The following is a 25,973-nucleotide window of genomic DNA, read 5'->3' on the forward strand; positions in this document are numbered from 1 at the left end:
TATTCAAAATTGCTGACTCTTGGTGCGACTCAAATGCAGCCCATAGCTGCGTGTGTGTATGTGTGTGGCTTTTTCGGTATTAATTTCGCAATATTGCAGGTGTGGTGTGTCTCAAATTCTGTGCTGTGTTGTGCTGTATCTGATGGTCTGTCGTGCCCTGATGGGATCTCTGCAAGAATACTGGAGAAAAAGAAAGACTCAAAAACGATGTGCGGCAACAACCAAGCACGCCTACCTACAGGATGTCAGGCAGCGGGCAATCTGAACGCCGAGTGATTTAGGGTTGGGACGGGACAAATGGGCAACGGCGGTGTGGAGGTCAAAGTAGGGAGATGATACAAAAGTCGGGGATGATGCAGATTTTTTCGACGTGATAGTCGCCAATGATGGAACGCGGACGCGGAGACAGGTGGCACGGGCTAGGAAGATGATAGATGTGATGGATGCAGGACTGTTGAGAGAGGAGAAGGAGGGCCAGAATCCCCAAGTTTGTGGGCGGGGAAAAGAGGAGAAGGCTGCTTGCTGGCTCGGTACTGGGTTGAGGTGACAGGGATGGCGGGAAACATGGAATTTGCAAGGGCCATCAGCTTCCAGTCAAGTTAATGCTCCAGTTCAAAGGTGGAAAAACAGACGATTGAGGGGATCGGAATTTCGCAGTCAGTACCAGATTGGATGCAATTTGATGAGATGCATGGTCCTGATAAGAATGACCCGGACTAAGGTAGGAGGTAGGTTGGTACCTAGCTTTGGATATTTGGAGTTTCTACGCATGGATGTTATGCCAGTGAATGAATGTTTCTGCGTGCGGCAGGCAACTTTTAGCTCCCGGAGGAGGGGAGGGCCCTGTTGCGACACATTGCTCCAGTCCTTGTGCAGTCTAGTGTTCTAGTTCTATCTAGGATCTACCGACTGTCCAGGCTTCCGTACTTCGCGAGCAGCAAAGAACCAACCAGTTCGGATATATAACCTTGGACAAGGGGTCGCTAGCTAAATTTCTAACCGTTTATTTTCAATTGCTTTTTCGCCTTGTCTTAATTAAGCAACTTGATTTTTATTTCCCCCTTTTCTTATTCAGGGAAAGAAAGAAAAACTGCTGATAACTCCCTCTGGATAATTGCTCCAACTTTGGGGAGAAAAGAGGGGCTACGACTCGGACACAAAGGTTAAAGAATCTGGTGAGGAGTTGGCATAGTTGTTGTCCCTTCGATGGAATGGGGTGCTTCAAACAAAAATCACATTGGTACGTCACAATGGATCTCTTCCTTTGGCTGACCAATCCAGGCCAGTCCCCTAATGCGCCGACTAATTCTAGGCTGCAAGCAGCACCATTTTTTCTTGATTGCCGCCCCTAACGTCCTTTACAAACCCCAGCCCAAGCCCAAACCCCCAGCTCAAGATTTGCCATAACCCCCGCCTTGATCCCCACAACGGCTTGATTTTACGTGCACTTGTTTGTGGGGGCGGAGCTGAATTCGGGCGAGAGGATTGCCGTTGTTGAAACTTGGTGGCCGGGAATAATTATGCATGAAGCACATCATTCATCATTCCTTGCTGTGCGCTGTATCAGCACGTGCCCTACCAAGCCTACTTATTCCTTTTTGTTTTCTCAGCTGCCATCATTAGCAAACGCGATCCTGCTTTGCCTGTCTGCTGAAAAAAAAAAAAAAAAAAAAAAAAATTCAGACGCCAAGATTATGGCGGCGGGCTAGAAAATTTTAAGAATAGTGGCCAAACTTTGTGCATTAGAAATGGTTTGAATTGGGCGCGAAGAAGGAGAGAGAAATAAAAAAAATCTCCTTTTTTCGCGATTCTCCTCCGTCTTGTCTCTTTTATTCGCATTTGCTGGCCAAGCTGCCTCATTATTCCTCGGCCCAAGAGTGGAGAGCTTGAGCGGGGGGCGTGGATGCGGAGAAACAAAAAGCTGGAGAAACAGGACGAAGCGGAGAAGCAAGCAAGCAAACAAACGCCCCCGAACTGTGGAGACCGGAGCATGTGGTGCCGCTTCAACCACGCCTGTAAGTTGCCGAGCTAGTAATAATTAGCGACCAGTCGGAACACAACCTGAGAAAGAGGGATGGAAGATTCTATGTTCATCTCCCGTACACAAGATCGAAAAGGAATGTATAATAAATATGTACTCTAGATCTGGACACTATGGATGTTCTTATTCTTTTCATGAGTTTCGATGAAGTAGCGCGCTTCTTTGGGATGGATCTAGTTTGTGCATGAGATCTCTAGGTAGGAAAGGTAAGTAGCTCCTCAAGCACAAACAGTCACAGCAGCACCTTAACTTTATCGTTAGCCTGCCACCAGCCCTTACCTTGCTACACCTAGGTGTCATGCATCACAATAAGAGAAATAATCATCAAATGAAAGTCACACTTTCGCATTAACCCTAACCCCGAAAACTGCATGACTTTGTGAGGAATCTGATTCTCGTCCAAGAATAATACGTTTATAGTGCGCTCGCTTTGTTCCTACGAATCATGCCTGGCCCATCCGTGACCAAATGTTTGAGACTAGCATCCACCCATTGATTCGCTAGAATTCAATCTAACCTACCTAGACAACCTCTAGTTCTAGCATATTTGTGTTCTGTTCTTTCATTTTGCGGGGTTGCGACATTCTGAGATGACCGCCCCGCCGGGTGCCCCGCTTGTAGCCGCCACTAATAATGGAGTGATTTCCCAATTACAAGCATATCAAAATCTTAGCCATCAAGCCATTTATGTCTTGATCCAACGACGGTCTTCCCGCTCCAATCGTCGACCACCACGGGGCGCTGGATCCAATTTTTTCTTCTTTGGAGGTACCCTGCAATTTTTATTTTATTTTTCTATGGTGGCGGGTACATGGGCTCTGGCTGCCAAGAATCTTCATTTAATACATACACTCACTCGTCTTACGTGTTTAAAGACATACACGTTTGCTTTCTACTCCACCTCATCATCATTGGAGACTTGTAGTAAAATATTCCTCAAGTCATGTTTGATGCAACGTTTTGAGCACAAGCCCTTGCATGCCCACACTTTGTTAGGTATGCAGTACTAGTTCAGATCATGAGATGCGGCCCTACAGGCCCACGAGACGCTCGCTGATCGCCAGCAGCGAAGTTTTGAATGGGCGCGCGCGCTATTGTCACCTGCGTGGAAGGTAGTATTTGGGATTACTGCTTTGCAGCCCACTTCACCTCCTGCCTAAAGCAGATCGCCTACCCGGCTCGCACGTTTTATTGGCGTCGCAACGCGGCCCATCCCCGGACTTGCAACTCGGTCTTGGCCCAAGGGAAGGGGCGACAAGTGGACGTCGAAGAACTCTGGCCCCACCGTTCTAGTCGGCTTAATATCTTTTTCTGTACTTGTTCGTTTGATGGTTTATGCTGCTCCCTTGTTCCTGAATCATCTGTATGCTTTGGCATTTTTAACCTCTTTTCTCTAATTTCCAGTTGTTTAGTAATTGGTGGCCTAGTCATCCACCTTCAACTAAGACGAACCATTTTTTTTTCCCCATGGCACCACACACAAAGAACACTTCTTTGTACAGAATTTCAACAGTGAGAATTCATATCGACGCCGAGCGGTTTTGATATTGATTAAGTCTGCAAACCCCGTCGTGGCCAAACCTAAACAGACAAGTATCGGACCCCCCTGGTCTCCAGAAGAAAAAATCATGGCCAAGGCAAAGTCAACTAGGTCTTTCCCCAGGTTTTTCTGTATGCGAGCTGCAATGTCCCGTGCTCTCTGTGAAGAATTTTGCCAAGCTCATCAAGCAGTTCGAACTCAAGTAGTGTCCGCCTTGGTATATCCAGGTGACTATTTGTCTTACAAGTGAATAATAGTTCCAAGGGGAACTTCGTCACCGCCGCTCGTTGCTCACCTAGATCCCCCACCGCATGTCTACCGCCATTTTATCATTTTACCTCACCTCCAGGGTCTCACTAGCGTGTATTCTGTCTTTGAACTCCTTAATTTCCAGATCTTGTCAGGCGGAATAGTCTCTACCCAACCAGGGCCCCATTTGCTCCCACTCTCCCTGGCTCGGCAGTCACACGACCCGGCCGCTTAGAAACGTTACTTTGTGATTTGCTGAATCGCACGTTACCGATCAGACTAATATCGAATGGGTACTTACACGGCCCATAAACTGAATACTACAAAGAGGCTGAGCCACGCGGTCCTAAGACTGTTTCTGTTCAGTTCCACGTTCTCATCCTTTCACCTAGCTCTTCTTGTTAGGGAGCTTTGGAACACCTGCCCTCCCCTACGCCCTAGGATTATTGTCTACCTCTAGGTCTAGTCAAGATGCGTCTGCTCAATACATCGTCGCTGCTACTGGCAGTGCTCATGTGGGTAGGAGTGAGCGCCTACTGGCTTGGTGATCTTCCTAGTACGTCTAAGATCTGTCTATAGTGTGGGCACTGCTTGTTTCCCTACTAACAAACCACTTTAGATCAGGGAGTTGCCCCATTTGCCGGGGCAGGCTACACTGTCCGAAGAAATGTTCGCGATTATGGAGCTCGAGGTAAGGAATCATATAATCTAGTATCAAACTAACAGGGGCAAGAGCTGACCTTTCCGGTGAAGGCGATGGAGTTACGGATGATACCGCTGCAATCAACGCAGCTCTCCAAGCCGGGAACAGGTACATCATACCATATATCCAACTATTTGCAGGAGTGATTATGCGACTGACATGAGATACAAGGTGCGGGAAAGGATGTGCTTCCACAACGACCACGCCAGCACTCGTCTACTTCCCGGCAGGCACTTACTTGATCTCCACATCTCTTCTGCCTCCCTACTTCACTATGATGATTGGAGATGCCTCCAACCCTCCTATATTGAAGGTTAGCATCTGTTCAAAGCCTATGCTGCCATGATGTGTTTTGTCATTTGGCTCTGACAACAACGAACAAAACATAACAGGCAACTTCGAATTTCCAAGGGTTTGGGCTTATTGATGCGAACCCATACTACACCGGAGACCTTAACTGGGCATCAGTCAACAACTTCTATAAGCAAAGTAAGTTTTGTTTGCCGAGCACACAATCTCTCTGATGGGTGGTATGCTGAAAAGGGGGCTAACAAAATTCGCAATCCCTCGCGGCAGTCCGTAATTTTGTGATCGATACGACAAATATCCCAGCCCAGACTGCAGCTACTGGAGTTCACTGGCCTACTTCGCAGGCAACAAGCATGCAGAACGTCGAATTCCGCATGCCAACAACCCCCGGTGTTGTCCATGTAGGACTGTAAGTTTACCTGATGTCATTTATCATACACATGCTCTGGCTGAGACTTGCTGACATTTACAAAGCTTTATCGAATCTGGGTCTGGTGGTTTCTTGAGCGACTTGACCTTCATTGGAGGTGCTACGGGCGCCAGCATGGGCAATCAGCAGTACACCATGAGGAACCTGATCTTCAAGAACTGCGATGTCGGTAAGTCGTTGTGAACTGGTTGCAATATGATTTAAGTCTAAGTTAAATGCTGATATTAGCGTCTGTTCGTCTCAATAGCAATCATCCACCTTTGGGACTGGTAAGAATTCTGATCGTGATCACTTGATAAAACTTCCCTGGATTTGGTTGCTAACCTTGGCTCATAGGGGATGGACTTATTTTGGACTGCAAATCGTAAGAAATGACTGCATCTACAAGGCAAACTTATCAAAATTCTTTGCTTGGCTAACCTTTTTCTTAGGAAAATGCAAGGATCGGTATCGACATGTCATCATTGACGAACACTAGCTCTCAAAACGTTGGCTCGTTGACTTTGATTGACAGCACCATGACAAACGGTTGGTTCTTTTCCCTTGGCTCTGCCCTTGTTCCCACCCAGCTGACACCTTGTGATAGTTGCAACCGGTATCAAAACCGCTTTCTCCTCAAACTCCCAACCCCGGACAGCTGGCAGTGTAATCCTCGAGAATGTCCAACTCAACAACGTGCCGGTCGCCGTCACTGCCGCGCAGGGTACCGTTCTCACTGGCTCGACCGGCTCGACCACAATCACCGGATGGGGCCAAGGTCATCGCTATGTTCCCAATGGACCCGACAGATGGCAGGGTGCCATAACCCCAGTCTCTCGCCCGGCCTCAATGCTTTCTGGCTCTAGGTGGTACACAAAGGCGAAGCCCCAGTATGAGACTCTTCCAGTGTCGTCGTTCATCACCGCTCGCTCGGTTGGTGCCAAAGGTGACGGAAGTACCGACGACACCAATGCTCTGCAGAACGCCATCAACACAGCTCAGCAGCAGGGCCTGGTCCTGTGGATCGATCATGGCATTTACCGGGTGACTGGCACCATCACGATCCCGGCTGGCTCAAAGATCGTCGGTGAGAGCTTCCCTGTGATTATGAGCTCGGGATCTTTCTTTGCCGACATGAACAACCCCCGACCTGTGATTCAGGTTGGTGCGACGAGCGGGACCGTGGGGCGCGTTGAGCTTTCCGACTTTATGGTATCGACGCAAGGTGCCCAGGCCGGAGCTACTCTGATCGAGTGGAACTTGGCCTCGACCGGAGAGCCCAGCGGCATGTGGGATGTGCACACTCGCGTTGGTGGCTTCACTGGTAGCAACCTCCAGGTCGCCCAATGCCTCAAGACGCCAGGCTCGTCGGCCGTCAACGCGAACTGTATCGCGGCTTACATGGGCATGCATGTTACCAAGGGTGCCAGTGGCCTATACATGGAGAACGTCTGGATTTGGACTGCAGAGTATGTATTTCTTTGACTATCCTACTCACGTTTAACCAGAAGTTGCTGACCTAGAAAACACAAACAGTCACGATATCGATGACCCCAACCTCACCCAGACCACCATCTATGCTGGCCGTGGTTTGCTCGTCGAGAGCACAGCTGGAAACATATGGCTGATCGGCACCGCTTCCGAACACTTTGTGCTCTATCAGTACCAATTCTTGAACACCCAAAACATCATGGGTGCGCAGTTCCAGACCGAGACTCCATACTACCAGCCGATGCCCCAGGCCACGAGCCCCTTCCCGCCAGTGTCAGCAATCAGCGACCCCGACTTTGCCGTCTCCTGCCGCGGGATCGCCGGAAACTGTGCCAACGCTTGGGGTGTCCGTTACATCGGCTCTAGCAACATTGCCGTCTACGGGTCTGGTCAGTACTCCTTCTTCAACAATTACAGCACGACGTGCTCCACAGTCGAGGCCGGCGAGAACTGTCAGTCGAGGATCGTGGACCTGCAAGGTTCGCTATCCAACATCAACATCTACAACCTCAACACCATCGGCTCGTTGAGCATGATTGACAGGGATGGGAGGTCACTGGCGAGCTGGTCGGACAATGTCAACGTCTATCCTCAGACGATTGCCATGTTCAGAACAAACTGATTTAAGAGGGAGGTCGACATGTTGGGGAGGCTTCAAAGGATGATGCCGAATACGCTAACAGTATTCTTGCTGACCTGCCGACCTGCTGAATATATTTCTTCTTTTCTTTTGTTCTATTGTGGACATCTTCTTGGTCCCTCTGAAAGCTTTCAAAGTCTTATAGCTCTGTGTACATATCCGGAGGGCAGGAGCAAATAAATATACCATTACTCTCCACAAACAGAGCACATTGCTAGTCGATGCACTTGTCCTCTGGCCAGGTCACAACATAACCGTCACACGTTTTCCGCACCTCCTCATCACCTGCGTCTCCCTTGAACATGACCGTATCCATCTTCTTCTCCAACACCTTCTCGACCACGAACCCGCGATCCCGCACCACGTCAAAGAACTTGAGGTCCCTCTCCCGCAGCCACGGCCTGTAGCTAGTGAAGAAAACATATGCCCTGCTGTTCTTTGACCGCTTGAGCGCCCTCTCGATCGTCAAGGCGATGTTCTCGTGCTCCGTGTGCCTAAACAGCAAATCCGCCATGATGAGGACGTCGACGCCGTCACTCGCAGCCTTGGGCCCCGGCATCTTGGCCAGGACCGCCTCGACCTCCTTGCCCCACACGTAGCCATCCACGACGACCTTTTCCGCCCGCGGCTGCGGCACCAGGTCGCACTCGTCGACGTTGCGGCGCAGCGCGACCAGCACGTCAGGGTCCGGGTAGTCGGTGGAGACGACTCCCGCGGCGCCGAGGTGCGCGGCCACGAGGCTGGGGATCCCGGCGCCGGCACCAACCTCGAGCACCGTCTTGCCGGCCACCAGGGACGGGTCGGCGAGGAAGTGGTCCGCCAGCACGCGGCCGCCGTTCCAGACGTGATGCGCGTCCATGACGCTGTGGCCGACCAGGTGCAGCGTCAGCACGGTGCCGTTGGAGAGAGTGTGCGTCTCGGTGCGCGGTGGAGGAGGAGGCGGGTAGTAGCCCTCTGGGACGGCGAACATGTCGCCTGTTGAGAGGTCATCCTCTTCATCCTGGTGGGGTGGTGTTGATTTTGGCTCTTTTTGATCTGCCATTTTTTTTTTGTTTGTTGTGGCTTTGTTGTTCACCCCCGTGGTAAGTCGAGGTTGTAGAGGTTGTACGAGTTATATTGTGCTTGGAAACTTGTTTGATGTTGGGTCCAAGCTGCGATACCTCTCAGACACTGAACTAGGTCTAGAACTAGAACTAGTGAGAACAAGACCAATTTCTTTTCCAACTCCGAGTGAGTATAAAGATTGAAGCAATTCTTGTTTGTGACTTCAAAACGTTGCTAGCCGCTGCATATGCTTGACAAGAGAAAAATACGGTCCGATACACCTGTTTCTGAGGTTAAATTGACCTTTTTTCCAAACTGGTAGTAATAGGACCTCAAATGAACATATAAGTCAGATGTCAAAAATGTGCTGTTATTGACTGTCAAAGTAAGTCTCTTTCAGGAAACATTTTCTTCTGTTTTTTCTTCTTGAATGTAGCAAACCCCCACCTGCCGCTTTAGATAGCTAAAAATATTCAGTGCAAGGCGGGGCTCCACAGTCATATGAGGCAGGTACCGGGAGTTAAAGGTACACGGGCAACTATTGTGGTACATTTATTTCTTTTGCTTCTGCTTTCCAAGTAACCTTGTCCAGTAATCGGATTTGTTTAGCAGACTCTTCATGTCCTAAATGTGCCTTTTTAGGATCTGTAATCCTCCATGCTAAGCTATCAACAGTTTGAAAACCAAAGATGCACTCGCTTTGTCTAGTCACAGAAAGGACCCGGCATGCAGGAGATATTATCTCTACGAAAGTCATATGAGCCCCTCATAGAACCTATATATAATAGCCACCCATGTATCCAAGCCGTCTTCTCATAATCTAACAAACTCCCAACGCCGAGATGAATTCCTTATCCATCGCAGATACACATTTCTGCATAGGCTAGCAGTGTTGAAACTGACTATATGTGGAGTCGAAAAAAATTCCGTTGTTGCCGTGACCTGCCACACAGGCAACAAAGCTTGCGTTTTTTTGTTTCTTTTTTACGCAACTTTCAGAAGTCATGCAGATTCTATTGTCCAGCTTTGATCCAGACCGCAATCCAGTGTGTGCTGTCTAGTGAGGGTAGTCGGCCTCCTCGAGCAAAGTGACTACAGGGACATCACCGAGCTTTTCCCTTCCCTTGAGGGGCGCAATCTCCAGAAGGAACAAGTAGCCCATGAGCTCGCCGCCAAGCTTCTTGACCAATTCACCGGCAGCAGCAGCCGAGCCACCTGAATCGAACGAAATTCAAAGTCAGTCACAATTACAGAAAATGGATGTTGAAGATTGGTCGGCGCTCGCAGACTCACCAGTGGCAATGATGTCGTCCACAACCAGAACCTTCTGTCCCGGCTTGATGGCACCCTCCTGCATCTGGAAGAAGTCCTGTCCGTACTCCTTCTCGTATGTAGCCGTGACGCACGGCCCGGGCAGCTTGCCCTTTTTGCGGACAGGCACAAAGGAAGCATCGAGCTTCAGGGCCAACGAGGGGCCGAACAGGAAGCCGCGCGCATCGAGGCCAACGACGACGTCGGGCTTGGCGGCGGCGGGAGCAAAAGAAGAAAGCACCTGAAGCTCGAGGGCGCGGAGGAGGGCGAGGTGGGCTTTCGGGTCGATAAAGATGGGCATAATGTCGATAAAGACAATGCCCTCGATGGGGAAGTCGGCAAAGCGCCGCAGCACCTTGTACAAGGTTATCTTGGCACTGGCGAGTTCGGAGGAGGAGGAGGCGGCGGCGGCGGGCTGCTGTCGCGAGGCATCTTGGGCGGTTTGGCCGGTTGTTGTGGGATCGGTGGAGGACATGGTGAAAAGCAAGAGGGAAGGAAGAGCTTGGGGGGATATGCAAGTTTTAAAGTTTGGAGGGGAAAATAAAATAAAAATAAAACAAATAATAAAAATTCAAGAAGAAAATAAAAGCAATCTGGGGTGGTCAGACAAGGACCTATGGGCGGGCAGAAAGGTCTGGATGCGGGCACAAACAGGGGCTCAACCAAACGGACCGACGAGGCTGGACGTGAGCCGAGAAGTTGCGAGCACACACGTCTTGGCTTGTACCCTTTGTTATCAAAGGGGAAAAAAAAACTGTGGGCTCGGGAATCAACGGCCAAGCTCGTGCCTGGGTTCTGGTGCTTGTATGGAAGGGAGTGAGAAGGTTTCTGACAAGGTCCCAAGGTCCCAGTTCACAGCAGCTTTGTTAATGTACACCCTGGTGCAATCGGGAAGCTCAGGGCCGGAATTAGAAATGGATACTTGGAATCAAACAGGAAATTATTCGGGACAAAAAAAAAATGCAGAAGAAAAAATTTCCAAGGGTGGGGTAAACAACGTGTTTGCTCTGCAGTATTCGTTCGCCATGTTCACACACCCACCCCTGGTTGCAATGCGCCTTGCATCATACTACTGGTACATATGTCGTGCTTCCTTGGAGCTACCCGGTAGGCTGCCACTTGAACTGGCGTAAAGAAAACAATGCGTTGTACCGTGAATTTTGAGCAGTCTCCATTTCAGGGCTGCAGGATATAGACGATTGTCAGTTGCAGCTGGTTTTCCAAACAAGGTTGCCCCGATCTCGTCATTTTGGTGGGTTGACTAGGTAGAATTGAGAAGAACCGTGATAAGAGAGTGCGGGTTTACTTGATCGATTGATGACTTGTCCGTCGCCTGTTCGACAGAGAGACATTTAGGTACGATAGGCTATCTCCCACCGGTTTCGTGAACAAATGGCATATCGGTGATACACCATGAGGTGGGAAGGTGGGATGGTGATGGTGGGATGTGGTGGGGTTAGTCAAGCACTTTAACGCGTCGCACAAGGGACCCATGCTGGCAGTTGTGGCTCGCCCCTCCCCACACGTTGGTGCATGGTTGTGAACCCCTCCAATGCAGTACAGCATGTCCCCCATCCGTAGGTACCTAGGTACCTAAGGTGGTAGTCATCTCATCAAGGCAACACAAAACCGTAGAGGAATGTGGGCAACCGACTTGCACTAAACCGCCTCAGTAAAAAGTAATTGTTCTTACCATCTCCTGTTCGGGAATCCTACCCGCTTTCTGACAATACAATAATAGCCCTCCCAGCTTTTTCAACATTTTGCTTGTTGAGCTTACTTACTGTTCGTGGACTTAACACAATCCTTGAGCACTCTGGTAACGCGATGGAGGGCTGCTCACTTGCTATCTCATCATACTCCGTAAAAGTTCCGCTGTAAATACGAAGAAAAGCCGACATTGATTGATAGCAAAAAGCTCGGTTATAGTCCGATTCTAGACTAGGTCTATATGTCTTCTAGACCTTTTTTCGGTCTCATAAGTGCCGCCTTTCCGCACTGTCGATCCCTTGGCATAAACAACCAGGTACGGTACCAACTTGTATTGCTTGCCTTGCCTTTGCCTACATATATTATGCAGACGCGAAGCTGCAGCCGGACAAAATGTCGACCGTTTGACTTCTCCAATCATGTTCTGGCGGCCTATTTCAACCCCGGAGTATCAGTCAGGGATTCCCTCACCGCCATCTCGTTTCTCACCCGATTGTTTCCAACGTATGGGGTGGTGCTACGATGCATATTGAAAACGTTGTTTATGCCGCTAGGTAGCTTTGAACACGACATCCAGGTAACTGGGGCCGCTTCCGGTTGCTCCGTTTAGTCCCGGTCCTAGGGTCGTCTTTTGCGGTCGCTCGCTTCGATGCAAGTGCAACCTTGATAGTTTCTTGCCAAACTGCATGGCAAACTAGCTGAAAAATCTTAGTTTCTTTTACTTTTTCTTTCCTTTTCTTTTTTCCCCTTTAGCTCAGCACAATCCCCCATAGTTCGATCCATGTGTACGTCAAGCAGGGATGTATTGGGTGTAACGTCAACGTGCATATAGCTGTCAAGCTGTGAATCGGTCAGGGTTAGATGGAAGGGTAAGCAGTCCAGCTCAGGGCAACTTTAATCGACCAGTCTTTCGGTTTGCCCGACTAAGGGTCTACCGCGTAGATGTCCACGGTGCCGAGGGCAATAGCCAGTACCCTTAATCTCACTCATTATTGCATCTCCTCGAGCCAACTCCTTAGTAAACTATCTTTTTCATTTCGATGCTTCTAGCCATCGAAAAAGGTTACATGACAGATCGGGCTTGCGTCATTCTCCGTACTCAGTTATTGGGTTTGTTTCATGGATTATTCATATAAATTGATGAGTTTGGTGCTCTATGCGGCACGTTTACTCCAAATTATGACATGGGTTATTCGAGCGGACAGGCGGGCGGGTGTGACTCGGGATAAGCGGAACTACCCCAGCTTCCTCATGCTGGCCGGTTGCCTGATAAATTGCGGCGTGACTGAGATACACAGAAGATTGCAAAGCATATTGCCGTGGCTTTGGCCAAATTCCTGATTTGCTTATTTACATCAGAGGTTCTCTGGGCTTGACTTACGATAACAAATGTCACCACCAACAGAGATCATAGGAGGAATCACTTTGATATGCCACAGGGCCAAGGCATCTCTTGGGTGGCAAATTGCTTTTCAAGCCGAGTGCAAAGTAGTCGGGGTATCAACTCATTATTTATTATGGAAACTATTTAACAAGCGGTGACAAATATCCAACCCATTCTCGAGAACATCATAGTCAGAGCATAGTCCACAGGGCCATCTCACCGAAACTGCAACCGAATAATGGAGAAGAGCATGTTTTGCAGCACATGGAGCACGACCGCCACACTGGTCGGGAGAAGCTCAGGCCAGACGGCGAGGTCCAGCTTCCCCTCGGTGACGACGCTGACGCCGTAGATCCACCTGATCAGACCCGCGACGATGAAGGACGCCACGAGCTCGCAGGCCCAGGTGATGCTGGAGGCGGTCAGCGTCAGGCTAAAGGTGTAGTGCTCGCCGTTTGTGCCGTCCTCGTACTCGTCAAAGGCGAAATAAGGGTACACGTCCTTGTTGGGACCAAAGTGCAGAACCAGGATGGAGCCAAGGAACGTGAGCATGGATGCGTTCTCGGCCACGAAGCGGATGAAAACGTTACGAACGCCCAGCTTCTGATACGCTCCGTAGCTCTGGCCGTTCAGGTGCAGAACTGTAAGGATCCAGTGGAACGTCGCGGAGAGGGTGATGGGTGTGATGATTATCAGAGTGGTCGATGAGAGGATCTGAAGGAGAATGAACTGGGATGGTGATCGAAGTCGAGCGTACAATGCGCGCACGTAGGTTTGGTACGTAAGCATAAAGTATCTGTAGGATCGTAACCAATTAGCAAGGTGTGTGAGTGATGATGCCAGAGGTATGCGACGACGCTTACAGCTTGAAGATCCAACTCAGTGGGTACGAGCCCACCCTCTCGCCTTCACTACCTCCCAAAATCCAGCCCGTCAGACCGTCAAGCAAATAGACGGTGGTAATCCAACCATAAACGTATACGATGGTCTCCAAGTTGTTATGTGGCAACGTACGGAGGTATATCTCTGCGTAAGCCTCTCCGATAACGTACGCCAGAAGCCCGATAAACAAGGCGAGACAAAACCAGATGAAGCGGACGAAACTTGCCGGCAGCCAGCGGCGGTTGATCTGCCGAAGACGGTTGAGACCGGGCCGATGTTGTCGGCCGTCAGCCACATGCAAATCGCCAGATGGATCGAAGAACGCGTCCCCAGCGATTCCAGGTCTGCGGCGAGAGACTTGACTCCTTGATGGGATGACGTCTGGTTCACCGGTCCACCAAGATGATGTAAAAATACGCTGCGTCTCGGACAGGGATTTCCGGAGGCCGAGGTGGCGCCTGTTGGTCATAAGTATGAGGCAAGCAATAGTGACGGGCATGGCCATCAAGCAAAACGTCCATGAGACCCATGCCGTGTTATGTGAGGTGAGCCAATGGGTTTCTGGAGAGAGGTAGATTGGGATGGGGGCCAGCATTGCTATCAGCCCTATTATGGTGATGGTCACAGGAAAACCCAGGGCTGTGGGCCACCAGTTGAAGTTGTAAAGATTAAATACTTTTGTAATCCAAACCAGCGCAGTCAAGTTATAGAATCCGTAGAAGACGAACAGGAAGAACCAGAAATCGACCAGTACCCTCGCCGTTCCGTGACCCGGAGACCTGCCCCGGGGCCGGTCTGGGGTGCCGGGCAAGCCTGGATATTGAGGATCATCATCTTCGTACGGTAAGGGGTACTGCGGAAAGGGCAACGCACACCAAGCAACAGCAAGGAAAGCTGGTAGCAAGACGAGGAGCGACCAGCGTGTCCACCATTTGTCGACAGCTTTTCGAACAGGATGTTGAAGGGGCGTGACGAAGAGCTGATCGATCCGGCGCCAAGTCTTTTTTGCTAACCTGGCAAGTCCAAACCTGCCTGATCCGGCCGCAAACTGCCCGGATTCATCGTCACCCGAGGTATCTTCATCTTCACTGTCCCCGGCGGCAGTCTCGGCATCAAGCCTCGCAGCCAAAAGAGCACCATAGCCGATATGAACGCTATGACGGGCATGCGCTGATGAGAGGAAGCTGCTGTCAGGCGGTTGAAAAGGATTCTGATAGCCCTCCCGTCTGTCCTGTGGCACGGCACGAAAGCGGCCTAAAAGCGGTGACGCGTCTGTGCTGAAGCGCGTCGCGTCTTCTCTACCCTGTTGAAAGGCGAAGAATGACGGCATGGTTGCAGCCCTCCTTTTTGTGGTGACAAAGTTATTAAAGTGATGTATTGCTGCACATAGACTGGGATAGTCAGCCGAACCAACAGCCAAGACTTTCCTGCAGTCAGGAACTGGTAGAGAGGAAGTTGTGAGGCAGAGACATGCAGACAAGTTTGGTTACCTAGCTGTACTAGTCATTGTTGACACAAGGTTTCAAAAGGTCTAAAGTAAACAAAAAAGCAATAAGCTAAAGAGACATAGAAGGTTACCTAGCCACCTCGGGGTTTGAATTTCAATTAGAATTAGAACTAGTCTAAAGACCAAAGTTAGGTAGGTAGGCGTTGAAGAAACAGCCCCGGCAACAGCAAACACTGTGCGCTATCTACTCGTTGAGAAGGCGCATGCGACACCAAAAAGGTCGGGTTTGGTTACTCTCCTTCGCATTGGAGCCCGATTCTCGAATAATCTCCGGGGTTGGTCCCATGATTATTGCTGGGTTCTTATGAGGACGGCCCAGTTCCCGGCTCGTGCGCTACGGGCCGCGACCCACAAATCAGATGACTTCTTTCGACTGAACTATTTACTGGTTCTCAGAACCGGGCATTTTCGACCTTCATTTTCCACCATGGGATGAACTGCTCTAGGTAACTTGGTCAGGTGACAGATTCGTGAAGATCCCGTTTATTATTTGAGAAGTTCCCTTCCCTCAAGTCCCTCACACTGAATGTGGGGGGAGTATCTTCGATTGTGAGACTCAATTATCTTGATTTGGTCCCTGCCTGGTGGAACCGACAGTCTTTTGTTACATGTTGTGATACATTATATGAACATTGGCCGCCTGCTCATGATTCTCTACCCGCTTTTATGCCTTCAGAGATAGGACAAGTCTGAATGCATGCAAGCTGGAGTTGCAGTCTTTATCATGGCGTATTGTTTTGAGGTCAACAGCCACAACTCCGATAATATCCCCTAGTCTAGTTGCGCAGGTCGTCGCCCAGTTCATCTTCCTCCTCTTCATAGGCTTCAGAGCCTCCATCATCCGAGCTACTATCGCTTTCGCGATATCTTGCGCTCTCCTCGGTCCTTGGTTCAGTTGCTTCCGACTCGTCAACCTTATCAGAAACTGACGTCGTATCTCTTGGCATATCTTCTACCACAACCACATCGTCTACAAAGGTGACTGCCTTTGCACCTGGTGATCTTTTATTTGATGATTTCGGCTCCAGCACATCCCCGCTCCAGGGCTTGCACTCTTTGACAATCTCTCCGCATCGCAGACAGACCCAGCCGTCACCCTCCTCTCGTTCCAGGCGCGTGGCCAGGCACACGAAGCAGTATATACAACCGCATGGTATTGTCTCGTATGGATTTGTAATGTCTGTTTGTGCGGAGCCAATCACGCCACTTGATGCTGCCGCTGCCGCAAGTATCTCTTCCTCGGTATTGGCACCCGAGTTCTGGTCTTGGTAGCAGATGGCGCAAGTGCGCTCTGGCAGGAATGCGAACTCGCCCTTCTTCTCGCCGCCCTCTTCGCCTTCACCATTTGTGCCTGCGGTGATGGCGTCCTTGGTCCGCCGCCAGGTTCGCGTGATCCACTTGCGCCATCGATTTATGCCGATGAGTGGGAGGACGAATAGCAGAAACTCGGTAAAGGCATGCCACACTAGTTGTCTGTTGAGGTATTCGAACGAAACCTCACGGCTGACCTGGCTTGTTGGTGGCGCAAGGCGCATCCGAAGTATTCTATCCAGTAATGTACGATATCGTCCATTGATGAGAAAAGCCATGAATGACACAAGGGCACCGGCTGCATGTATGTTGGAAGCCAGTTCTGTTAGTCGTGACAACCGCTGTACAACCGGTCTTGTTTGCTGACTATCGTAGGCACCGTTGTCCTGATCAATGAGCCAGTCTTCCCACTTGGTCCACACATATTTGCCGCAAACAGTCATAGTGCCGTAGAGGGCCTTTTGCAGTCGAGATGGTGGTACTGGAACTGAGCCTCTATTCCTGGCGTCGGTGTACTTCAAGTTTTGCAGTGCAGCGCCATAAGTCGCATCGTGGTCCCATATCGTAAGCTTGAACAGCACCGCACGCAGGGCCAGCAGTATCTCGGGCGCCCAGTCGTCCCCCAACCTGCTGCCAGTACCGCCGCCACCTAGGTATCGCAGTCCCTCGCTGACCTGGGCACGAAGTTGACCCAGAAGCTCTTCGTCCAGCAGCTCGGCGTCGACCTGGCCTACGCGGAAAGCCGGCCTGGTGCCTTCGCGAGATGTGGCGGCGTCCCAGAAAGCCAGCGCCGAGCTGCCAAAACCCCGTAGCATCGGTGAGGAGGAGGCTGCTAGTTGGGTGCGCAGGCGAGATGCCGACTGTGCCGCTGCGACTCGAGCCCTGGCTTCGGTTTCGCGCTCTTGTCGGCGGGCGGCGAGGCGGGCCTGCGCCTGGGCAAAGGCTGAGTTGGGGTTCGTCATCGGATCTTGTCGGTTATAGGGAGACTCGCGGTGGTTTGGGAGAGGGGCTGGTAATGAATAGCTTTCATCGACTTGCTGCTTTCAAGTACAACGACGGTTTCGGTGCCATTTCCGGGTGGAAAAGTAGATAATGTTCGCACATGCGAAGTCAATGACAGCAGTTGTTTTGAGTCGTCCTGGTTGGGGAACTTGACTTTCAATGTCTACCCCATCAACAGCCGAGCCGAGGCTGGAAGTTTAACATGCACGACATGGGTCGGGGTTCAGTCTTGCGGAGCGAAGCTGAATTTTAGAGGGCCCAAGCACGGACCAGTGGTACAAGGGCGGAAGGGATCAGCGATCCAAAGTGACGCACCCCTGCACGGACTAGCTCGACAATTGCTTGCCTAGGCGCTGCAGTGTTTTCAAACACCAAAGTTGGACAACAAACGAGGGAGTAACGAAGTTATCCCTGCATACTTCACACAACCCATCTCAGCAACCAGAACACCCAATACTAGCAGCTACATATCTAGTCGTCGGCTCGATGTAGCTTACAAACTTCTTAAGAGGAGCAGTATGGATTCATCAAGCTCTATGGCCACGACATTGACGCGACCGCGATTCGCCATAGCCCTTGTCTCCGCAGTCGCTGCCTTGAGCCTCGGTGTATACCTCTATCGAGAGTCTAGTGCAGAATCGGTGGGCCCGACTGGCCTGCATCGCAGTAATGCTGTCCGCAGACGGCGACCGCCACGGCGACGTGCGGCCTCGACAGCTTCGACCACCTCTGCCGAATCACACGACGATGCCGACCAAGACCGTGAGAATCGCCTCGAGATTGACGGCCGCGAGTCTCGCGACGGCTCGGTGAGGCCACCGGCAGATGGAGAGACGATAGCCGATGAGCTTGTGCCAGATTGGTGGGACGATGCACAGCCGCCGCTCGAACGCGCCGGCCAGAACATGGTCAGCCTGCTGTTCAGGGTCTCGGAGGACAACGCACGCCGGAATTCCTACGTTCACCGAGGCTGCGCATGCAACGCTTGTGGTATAGTGCCCATTCGCGGAGTGCGGTATCGGTGCGCCAACTGCGCCGACTTTGACCTCTGCGAGACGTGCGAATCCCAGGGCTTGCACATCAAGACACACATCTTTTACAAGGTCAAGGTACCTGCGCCGCCTTTTGGTCCTCGTCAAATGCAGCCCGTTGTCTATCCCGGTGATCCAGACAATTGCCAACGGATTCTACCTCGCGAACTGATGATAAAGCTTTCTCGAGAGACTGGATTTGAGCGGCCAGAGCTTGAGACTTTCTGGGAGCAATGGACCTTCATCGCGAACACAGAATGGAGGGACGACCCGGATGACCTGTACCTCGCCATGGACCGCAAGACTTTTGAGCGTTGCTTGGTGCCTTCTGGAGGTTACAGGAATGCATCGCCAAACCTGATACACGACCGCATGTTTGCCTTTTATGACACCAACAAGGATGATCTTATCGGCTTTGCCGAGTTCCTTCACGGTCTCGCATACAGGAAACGGCCAGATAAGCTAAGGCGCATCTTTGAAGGTTACGACGTCGATGGCGATGGCTATGTTGACAGGCGGGACTTTTTACGTCTGTTCAGAGCATACTACGTCTTATTCAAACAAATGCACAAGTACATCCTGGAGGGCCTGGAGGACCAGGTTTTGAGTAGCACAGAGGGTCATCAGCTTGTTACTAGTAGACAACCTCTCAGCAGCTTCTTTGGCCGCGAGGGTCCTGTTCCCGACGCCGACCAAGACAGGGTTATGGAGGGCAAAGTATTCCATCACAACGGTGATGTTGCTTTAGCTGGAGACAAGACGGGCGCTGTCAACGAGAACATACCGGATACCTCGTCTCGTGAGGACATCTTGGTGAACCTTTTCAGTCGCGGTAGTCAACCGCAGCCTTTCTTCGTGGAGCCTCTGTTCTCTCCGGACGAACCCGCAGGGCCTCAATCGCCGCGCACAGGCAGCCTTGCTGAGAGGTATCCTGACGCTTTGCTCAACCCTCCTAGAAGCGTCCAGGAGCTTCAATCAGTTATCACCGATGAACCACGGAACACGCTCGACAGCTTCCTGCATGCTTTTGAGGAACGCGATCGTGAGGACCAAGCTGCAGAAGGTCAATCCGTCGCCAATGGGGAGTCAAGCAGCAGTGGACAAGTCTTTGGGGATGGAAATAACGCGCAGACCTTGTTGTCTCCCACTGCCGAACCGACCAGAATGGGACCGTTGCGAAGACTTCTTGGTGACGACGATGACCAGCGTCTGCACTATTCACATGAAGCAGATGAACAGGATGAGCGATTGCGCGCACGGAACACGAGAAGAACCAGGATTGTTGCCCGCAAAAAGCTGATTGAGAGGTGGAAGCGGCGCCAGTTCTATCTAGACGAAGAGGAGGGCGCTAGTGCGCCGGAGGGTTGGAACCCGTCGGACGACGTTCTTGCCACGGCTGGGCCTTCGGATGAGATAAATGCTCGGGGGAAGAATCATAAAGAGCCTAGCCGTCGGACATTGTCACCAAGGTCGAGGTCGTCCTCCAAGGTTAGATTTGCCGAAGACACAGATGACTATGAGATCCGTTCGAACCCGTCCACTTCCTCCAGGAGCGTGCCTGAGCGCTGGGGTGGCATGGAGATACCCGATGCCGAGAGGGATGCAGGAAAGGAGATACTATACCAGGTCACGCAACAGGCTTTCAACGAGCTTTTGGATGTTCTCTTCAAGAGAAAGGAAGATCTGGCTGTTAGGGCGGCCGCAACAAGGGCCGACCGTGACAAGTACCGAAAATACTTTGAGAATGTCAGCTTAGACCCGGAAGACGGGCTGAACCAGCCTACCAAGGCGTCACCCGAAGCTACTCAGGCGGAGACCGAGAATCAACACCCGGAGCCGGAGATGCCTGCCGATACGCTGGCAGCTGGTATTGGGCGAATCCCCGAGCCTGTTGAAATCCAACCCTCCAACGAGGACATGGTGTATCTACAGTCGCAGACCCTACTGATGGGAGATGATACTGCCGCCGAACAAAATGATGCTCCAAATCCCATCGAAGACTCGCCTCACTTTGATCCCACCATGCCTCAGTTCCGGCCCAATAGCGACGCAGATGTTGCGTATTTCGCTCGACAAATTGATAGACTCGTTTTAAACCACCGCCACTCCGTGACGGCAGAACACGATGCCGACGACAGCGGCGAGTCGACGTCCGCAGAGGATGCCGAGTCCATTGCGCAGCGCGACAACGAGGTGGAGGAGAACGAAGACGCACCTCCGTTCACACAGTACGTGCTGAGAGAGTGGAAGAGGCTCGACCTGGCTGAGGCGGAACAGCGGAAGCGCGGCGGTTGGGGCAAACTCAGCTACGAAGAGTTTGAGGAGATTTATCGACGCGAAGAGAGACAATCGAGCAGACTTGACTACCTGGGCAGCTGGATCGACGTGTGTATTCCATACAGCTAGGAACAACAAGGTCCGAATCGTGCCTTGTTTTCCTTGGACGACGTCGAAGAAGTGTTGTTGAGCTTTATTAGACGGTACTTTTAGAAAGGGTTTGGAGTAAGGATAGGTGGTCGTTTGTAGGACTAGGATTTTTTTTTCACTTTAGAAGCTCTGTTGCCATTCACCAGTTGGCATTTCAGAGGACATGATGACACAGCAAGGCATTAATACAGCAAGCACAGCGAGAACTTTGTACGTATTTAAACAATCTTTTGCTAGCCCACTTCAATGCAGCTTTCTTCTTAGCCCGCCCGCTCAGCAATATTCATCAGGAAAATTTCTCTTAAGGATAGGGCTTATTACAAGTCCTCGGCCAAGATGACATTGGTTGATTTTCGATTATGGACTCTTTGAAACAATGATAGATGATGCAGGAGCCTTCATCATCCACGGACCTTCTATATACTGTTTGGCAACTTCCCCAAGATACTGCAGTACATGAAAATAGGGTCGCAACTGCTAATTGGTTGAATCGTGCTTGGTGCTTGGTGCTTGGTGCTTGGTGCTTGGTGCAATTGGCAGAAACTCGACCAGTAAGTGATGAAAACAACATTTTGCTCTGATCTCGTTTGGACGGTAAACGGGATCATATTCATACAACAGCACCTAGGCAGAATTTGCACTACTATACCAACATGCCCACCGCAGCAGGAAAATACGTGCCGGATCCTCGGCCTTGGGCGATGAGACCATTGCCGATCGGGAATCATAGCAATCTTTTGGAACATGATCAAGAGCTCTTGGCGGCGAACAAGGCCGATTGCTACGACACACTAGAGTAGATATTTCTGGCGCAAGTTACGGTTTCTTCGCCTAATTCTTTTTACATCTTTGCTAACAAGGAATCATAGGCGGGGCATGGACTCGATGCTTGAGCATCGTCGCAGTGTATGGGTCTGTCACGTATGTGAGAAGAATGTGAGCAACCGAGGTCTCGACCAAGGCAGCAAGGAGAAGGGCGAAAAGGGAAACGAGGAGGAGCAGGAGTCCATGTACAACGGCCTGACCCCATGCGAGTTGTGCCGGAGTGCCTGGTACTGTTCCGAGCGATGCCGCAAGAAAGACTGGCTGGTCCACATCATACTGTGCAGCCAGTACCAGTTCATTCGGAAACTTCAGAAGCCGGCATTGAAGAGCAAGGAGCCCAGATGTATCGGCATTGAGCTCCCTGTGGATGGAACGGCACCCAAGCCGATTTGGATCAGTTACGGGGGTGGATTCAGCAACCGACCCCAGCAGCGCCATGATGGGATTTTACGGACAACTTTTGTCTGGCGCCAGGATCCCCTTTACAACCTCGGCGTCATGATGGGCGGCGCGCCGCAGTTCATTAAGCTGGCCGGACCCTTTTGGGGCACGCGGCTATACGTGGCGCGCCGGCAAAGCTCGTTGCTCCATCCTGCCAACGAGTGCGTGACTCGCCTGCTGCGGAAGCTGGGTCCTGCGACGTTTGACTCGATAAAAGGATTCTTCGACCCCGACCAGCACATGCAGGAGGATAACCTTTTCTGGAAGGGGCCAATTGTGCTGTTTCGGCGGACTGAGTTGTTCTTCTCGATGAAGGCGGTGGATGTGGGAGGCCCGCTCGGTGGACGTCATATCCGAACGCTCGAGGTGCAGAAGATGGAGGACATGACACTGGCGGATCTCAGCTGGGCTCTCGAGTACCTGGCATGGAGGCAGTTGGAGGTTGTGGAGCATCCAGAGACGGCTAACCTGGTGCCAGAGGACTGGTCACAGTGGATACGGTCTAAATCAGATGGGGAAGACCTGGAAGAGATAGACAAGTGAGGGGAAAAGGGGGTGTGGGGCGGGTTCACGTGGATGCGAGCGTAGGTGGTAAATGCAGGGAGCATCATGCTTACCTTTTACGCTCTGGTTATTTGTTTTTTTTTTTTTTTGGTACCGTTATTTGTCATTTCTGAACTCTAAGAATAAACCCACATTCATGCAACGCTTTGTTTTCTCATACATCAGGCTGGTACTTTGCCTATGTATGGAGTGTTTTGACTATTCCTTCCAACTATGCATGCCCTTTGACCCCATACCCCGCACTTCCCGAGCCAAGAAAAGAAAAAAATAACCCCAAAAAACCTTGTGTGGGCGGCATATAGACACGGCAGGGGATATCCAACCGTTTGACATGGTGCTTTTATTCGACGAGATTGCAACCCCTTTAAGATATCTATCTTGTCAGCTTTTATTCGTCCGGGGACCCAAAAAATGTTATACTGCTGACGCAATAATTACAATGAAGCTCACCAGGATGAAGGATCCCGAGAGGACGCCAATCTCAGTCAAATGCGGGGTTTTTCTTACGGAGGCCAAATATTGAGTGGAGATGCTAGTAGATATCCGGGCGTACCTTTTTTTTGGTTCTAAGCCGAGGGGCAAGCAAGCATTTTCCTTAAACGGTCATTGCTTACCTTCTTCTCTCATCTTATTGTCGTTCTCATCTTGTTGTCGTTCTCATCTTATTCTCGTTCTGACCATCATCAACCTGATCAAACACCCGGGTCAGATTTATTCATCAAACAAGTTTTGGGAACCTTCTCACAAGCAAACTCGTTACCAAACCGACCACCATGGGGGGAGAAAAGGACTATACAGTACCGCTCTTGATCGGCGGCAAAGAAAAGATCACCAGCGACACTTTCCCAGTCGTTTCTCCTGCAACCGGCGAGACTGTTCACCAATGCAGCAACGCGACTGTGGCCGACGCCGAGGAGGCAGTCGAGGCTGCCGCTGCCGCTCTGAATGGCTGGAAGCGCAAGACCCCAGCCGAGAGGCGTGGCATATTACTCAAGGCTGCCGAAATCCTCGCCAAGCGCAAGGAGGAGCTCGCGAGCTACATGGAGACTGAGACGGCTGCATCTAAAGATTGGGCCAACTTCAACCTCGACAACACCCACGACATGCTCGTCGACGTCGCCGGGCGCATCTCGGATGCCGTAACAGGTGCCATCCCGCCCACTCGGGATATCAACGTCAGTGCTATGGTGGTCAAGGAGCCTTACGGTGTCGTCCTGGCCATGGCCCCCTGGAACGCCCCTTACATCCTCGGCATGCGCTCAGTCCTGTTCCCTCTCGCCGTGGGCAACACGGTCGTCTTCAAGGGGTCCGAGCTGAGCCCCCGGACCATGTGGGGTATCTGCTCCGTCCTTGCCGAGGCCGGAGTCCCCGAAGGCGCTCTGAGCCTGGTCTTTTGCAGCAGAGAGACGGCACCCGCGGTGACCGAGACCCTCATCGCCCACAAGCACATGAAAAAGATCAACTTTACCGGTAGCACGTCGGTCGGGCGCATCATTGGCCGCCTGTCTGGCGAGCACCTCAAGCCCCTCCTGCTCGAGCTTGGTGGCAAAGCACCGGCCATCGTTTGGGAGGACGCTGACCTCGACAACGCTGCGGCGCAGTGCGCTCTTGGTGCGTACCTCGCGTCGGGCCAGATCTGCATGAGCACGGAGCGCATCATCGTGCACGAGGCCGTGGCGGAGCAGTTCCGGGGCAAGTTTGCAGCCTGCGTCAACAAGTTCTTCCCATCCAGCGCCGACGCACCCGTCCTGGTCCAGGCACAGGGCGTCGCGAGGAACCACGAACTGCTCAAGGATGCCCTCTCCAAGGGCGCCGAGGTGGTTGTCGGTGACGCTGAGGCCAAGGAAGCCAACGCCCACTCCATGCGGCCTGTGGCCATCCGCGGCGTGACTCCAGACATGGATATCTATATGACCGAGAGCTTCGGGCCGACGGTGTCGCTTATCGAGGTCAACAGCGAGGAGGAGGCTCTACGGATCGCCAACGACACAGAGTACGGCCTGACGTCTGCCGTCTTCACCAACGATCTGCGCAGGGCATTACGGCTGGCCCACGGCATCGAGACGGGAGCCGTGCACATCAACAGCATGAGCGTGCACGACGAGTCCGGCCTGCCCCACGGCGGTGCCAAGGCTAGCGGGTTCGGGCGGTTCAATGCCGCCGATGGATTGGGCGAGTGGGTTCGGACCAAGAACATCACCTATCGGATTTGAAGCCAGTTTCGGATACGGGACAAAGTAACGAAAAGGAGAGCTATTCTTACAATACGGCAGCTAACCATGGCCGCGGGAAGTCTTGGGGGTCGTGCAGTAGACGGTGTGGGGATATGCGGCACATGGCCCTGAATAGCTCAAGTTACACAATGTATCACTGAATCCGGCCGCGGGTCTCAGTAACACAGTAGATGAGGTCACACTGCATGCTGATGCCACGCTGTTGACCTGGAGGTTGATATGTGGTCAAAAGTGTCCATCTATTGTTTCGCAGCGAGACGGAAACGAATTTTCTTACAGGTTGATTCTTGGGCTCGCCTACTTTAATGCGGTGCCACGCTGATATGTAATTCTTGCTGCTCATTTTTATCCAGTCTTGATTTTTTTCCCCCTTCTCATACATACTCCTTCTCTTTTAGTTCTCATGCTTCCTTGCTCGGTTACACTATGGCGGATAGCTGCATCGACGTGAGCTGGTTTTTCCTATATAAGCGGTGTCAATACCCGGTCGGCGAGCTCGGAAATTTCCCGGTTACACACTGCTGCGTTTTTTTCTTCTTTTTCGTCTTGTCCCTTTCGTATCGCCACTTTCCTGGATCTCGGAAGGTTGCCTGGATCACTTTTTTTGGCTTGGAGACAGGAGACAATTTTTGTTTGCGATGCGACAGGCGGTATAAAAGATCCGCACCATAACCTGAGCCAAGAAGGTTGAGACATACACATCTCAATATGCGACCTCCCGTGAGCTGACGGCTGGGCTTGCGTTGACTTTTATGTGAAGGAGAAGTGGGAACAAATGTGAACTAGGAGATGTTGGACTGATGAGACTCGTCATTGGTCATATTGCGCCGCCTTTGTGGCTTTTTGAGTATTTTTTTTTCTTTCTTTGAGCATTATCGTGCCTTACAAGCCACCAAATCTATCCTACGGATATAACCC

General features: G+C 51.4%; 8 protein-coding genes across 8 annotated transcripts; 4 read left to right on the forward strand and 4 right to left on the reverse strand.

Moving 5' to 3' along the window:
* The first annotated feature begins 3,427 nt into the window (after positions 1-3,427).
* Positions 3,428-8,084, forward strand: PgNI_08658 (uncharacterized protein). The gene is made up of 12 exons (XM_031128653.1): positions 3,428-4,386; positions 4,450-4,521; positions 4,584-4,641; positions 4,705-4,846; positions 4,926-5,022; positions 5,110-5,251; positions 5,317-5,441; positions 5,520-5,541; positions 5,609-5,636; positions 5,704-5,800; positions 5,859-6,720; positions 6,788-8,084. Exons 1-12 carry the CDS (start codon positions 4,302-4,304, stop codon positions 7,362-7,364), a joined length of 2,307 nt encoding a protein of 768 aa, XP_030979365.1. The 5' UTR covers positions 3,428-4,301; the 3' UTR covers positions 7,365-8,084.
* On the reverse strand, positions 7,597-8,424 carry PgNI_08659 (uncharacterized protein; the record flags this gene model as incomplete). Its single annotated transcript, XM_031128654.1, has 1 exon — positions 7,597-8,424. The coding sequence occupies one exon, from the start codon at positions 8,422-8,424 to the stop codon at positions 7,597-7,599; it is 828 nt and encodes a 275-aa protein (XP_030979366.1).
* Positions 8,425-8,991: 567 nt separating this feature from the next.
* On the reverse strand, positions 8,992-10,754 carry PgNI_08660 (uncharacterized protein). Its single transcript, XM_031128655.1, has 2 exons — positions 9,720-10,754; positions 8,992-9,641 (listed from the first exon to the last, which is right to left on the reverse strand). The coding sequence occupies exons 1-2, from the start codon at positions 10,210-10,212 to the stop codon at positions 9,484-9,486; spliced, it is 651 nt and encodes a 216-aa protein (XP_030978889.1). The 5' UTR covers positions 10,213-10,754; the 3' UTR covers positions 8,992-9,483.
* Positions 10,755-13,001: 2,247 nt separating this feature from the next.
* Positions 13,002-15,043, reverse strand: PgNI_08661 (uncharacterized protein; the record flags this gene model as incomplete). The annotated part of the gene is made up of 2 exons (XM_031128656.1): positions 13,002-13,627; positions 13,695-15,043. 2 exons carry the CDS (start codon positions 15,041-15,043, stop codon positions 13,048-13,050), a joined length of 1,929 nt encoding a protein of 642 aa, XP_030978888.1. The 3' UTR covers positions 13,002-13,047.
* Positions 15,044-15,996: 953 nt separating this feature from the next.
* Positions 15,997-17,493, reverse strand: PgNI_08662 (uncharacterized protein; the record flags this gene model as incomplete). Its single annotated transcript, XM_031128657.1, has 1 exon — positions 15,997-17,493. The coding sequence occupies one exon, from the start codon at positions 17,491-17,493 to the stop codon at positions 15,997-15,999; it is 1,497 nt and encodes a 498-aa protein (XP_030978887.1).
* Positions 17,494-18,051: 558 nt separating this feature from the next.
* Positions 18,052-20,970, forward strand: PgNI_08663 (uncharacterized protein; the record flags this gene model as incomplete). Its single annotated transcript, XM_031128658.1, has 1 exon — positions 18,052-20,970. One exon carries the CDS (start codon positions 18,052-18,054, stop codon positions 20,968-20,970), a length of 2,919 nt encoding a protein of 972 aa, XP_030978886.1.
* Positions 20,971-21,644: 674 nt separating this feature from the next.
* PgNI_08664 (uncharacterized protein) lies at positions 21,645-22,800 on the forward strand (the record flags this gene model as incomplete). The annotated part of the gene is made up of 2 exons (XM_031128659.1): positions 21,645-21,787; positions 21,861-22,800. 2 exons carry the CDS (start codon positions 21,645-21,647, stop codon positions 22,798-22,800), a joined length of 1,083 nt encoding a protein of 360 aa, XP_030978885.1.
* Positions 22,801-23,594: 794 nt separating this feature from the next.
* PgNI_08665 (uncharacterized protein) lies at positions 23,595-25,034 on the forward strand (the record flags this gene model as incomplete). Its single annotated transcript, XM_031128660.1, has 1 exon — positions 23,595-25,034. One exon carries the CDS (start codon positions 23,595-23,597, stop codon positions 25,032-25,034), a length of 1,440 nt encoding a protein of 479 aa, XP_030978884.1.
* Positions 25,035-25,973: the final 939 nt, after the last annotated feature.

This window comes from Pyricularia grisea (genome assembly GCF_004355905.1).
Source record: "Pyricularia grisea strain NI907 chromosome V map unlocalized Pyricularia_grisea_NI907_Scaffold_6, whole genome shotgun sequence".
NCBI lineage: Eukaryota > Fungi > Ascomycota > Sordariomycetes > Magnaporthales > Pyriculariaceae > Pyricularia > Pyricularia grisea.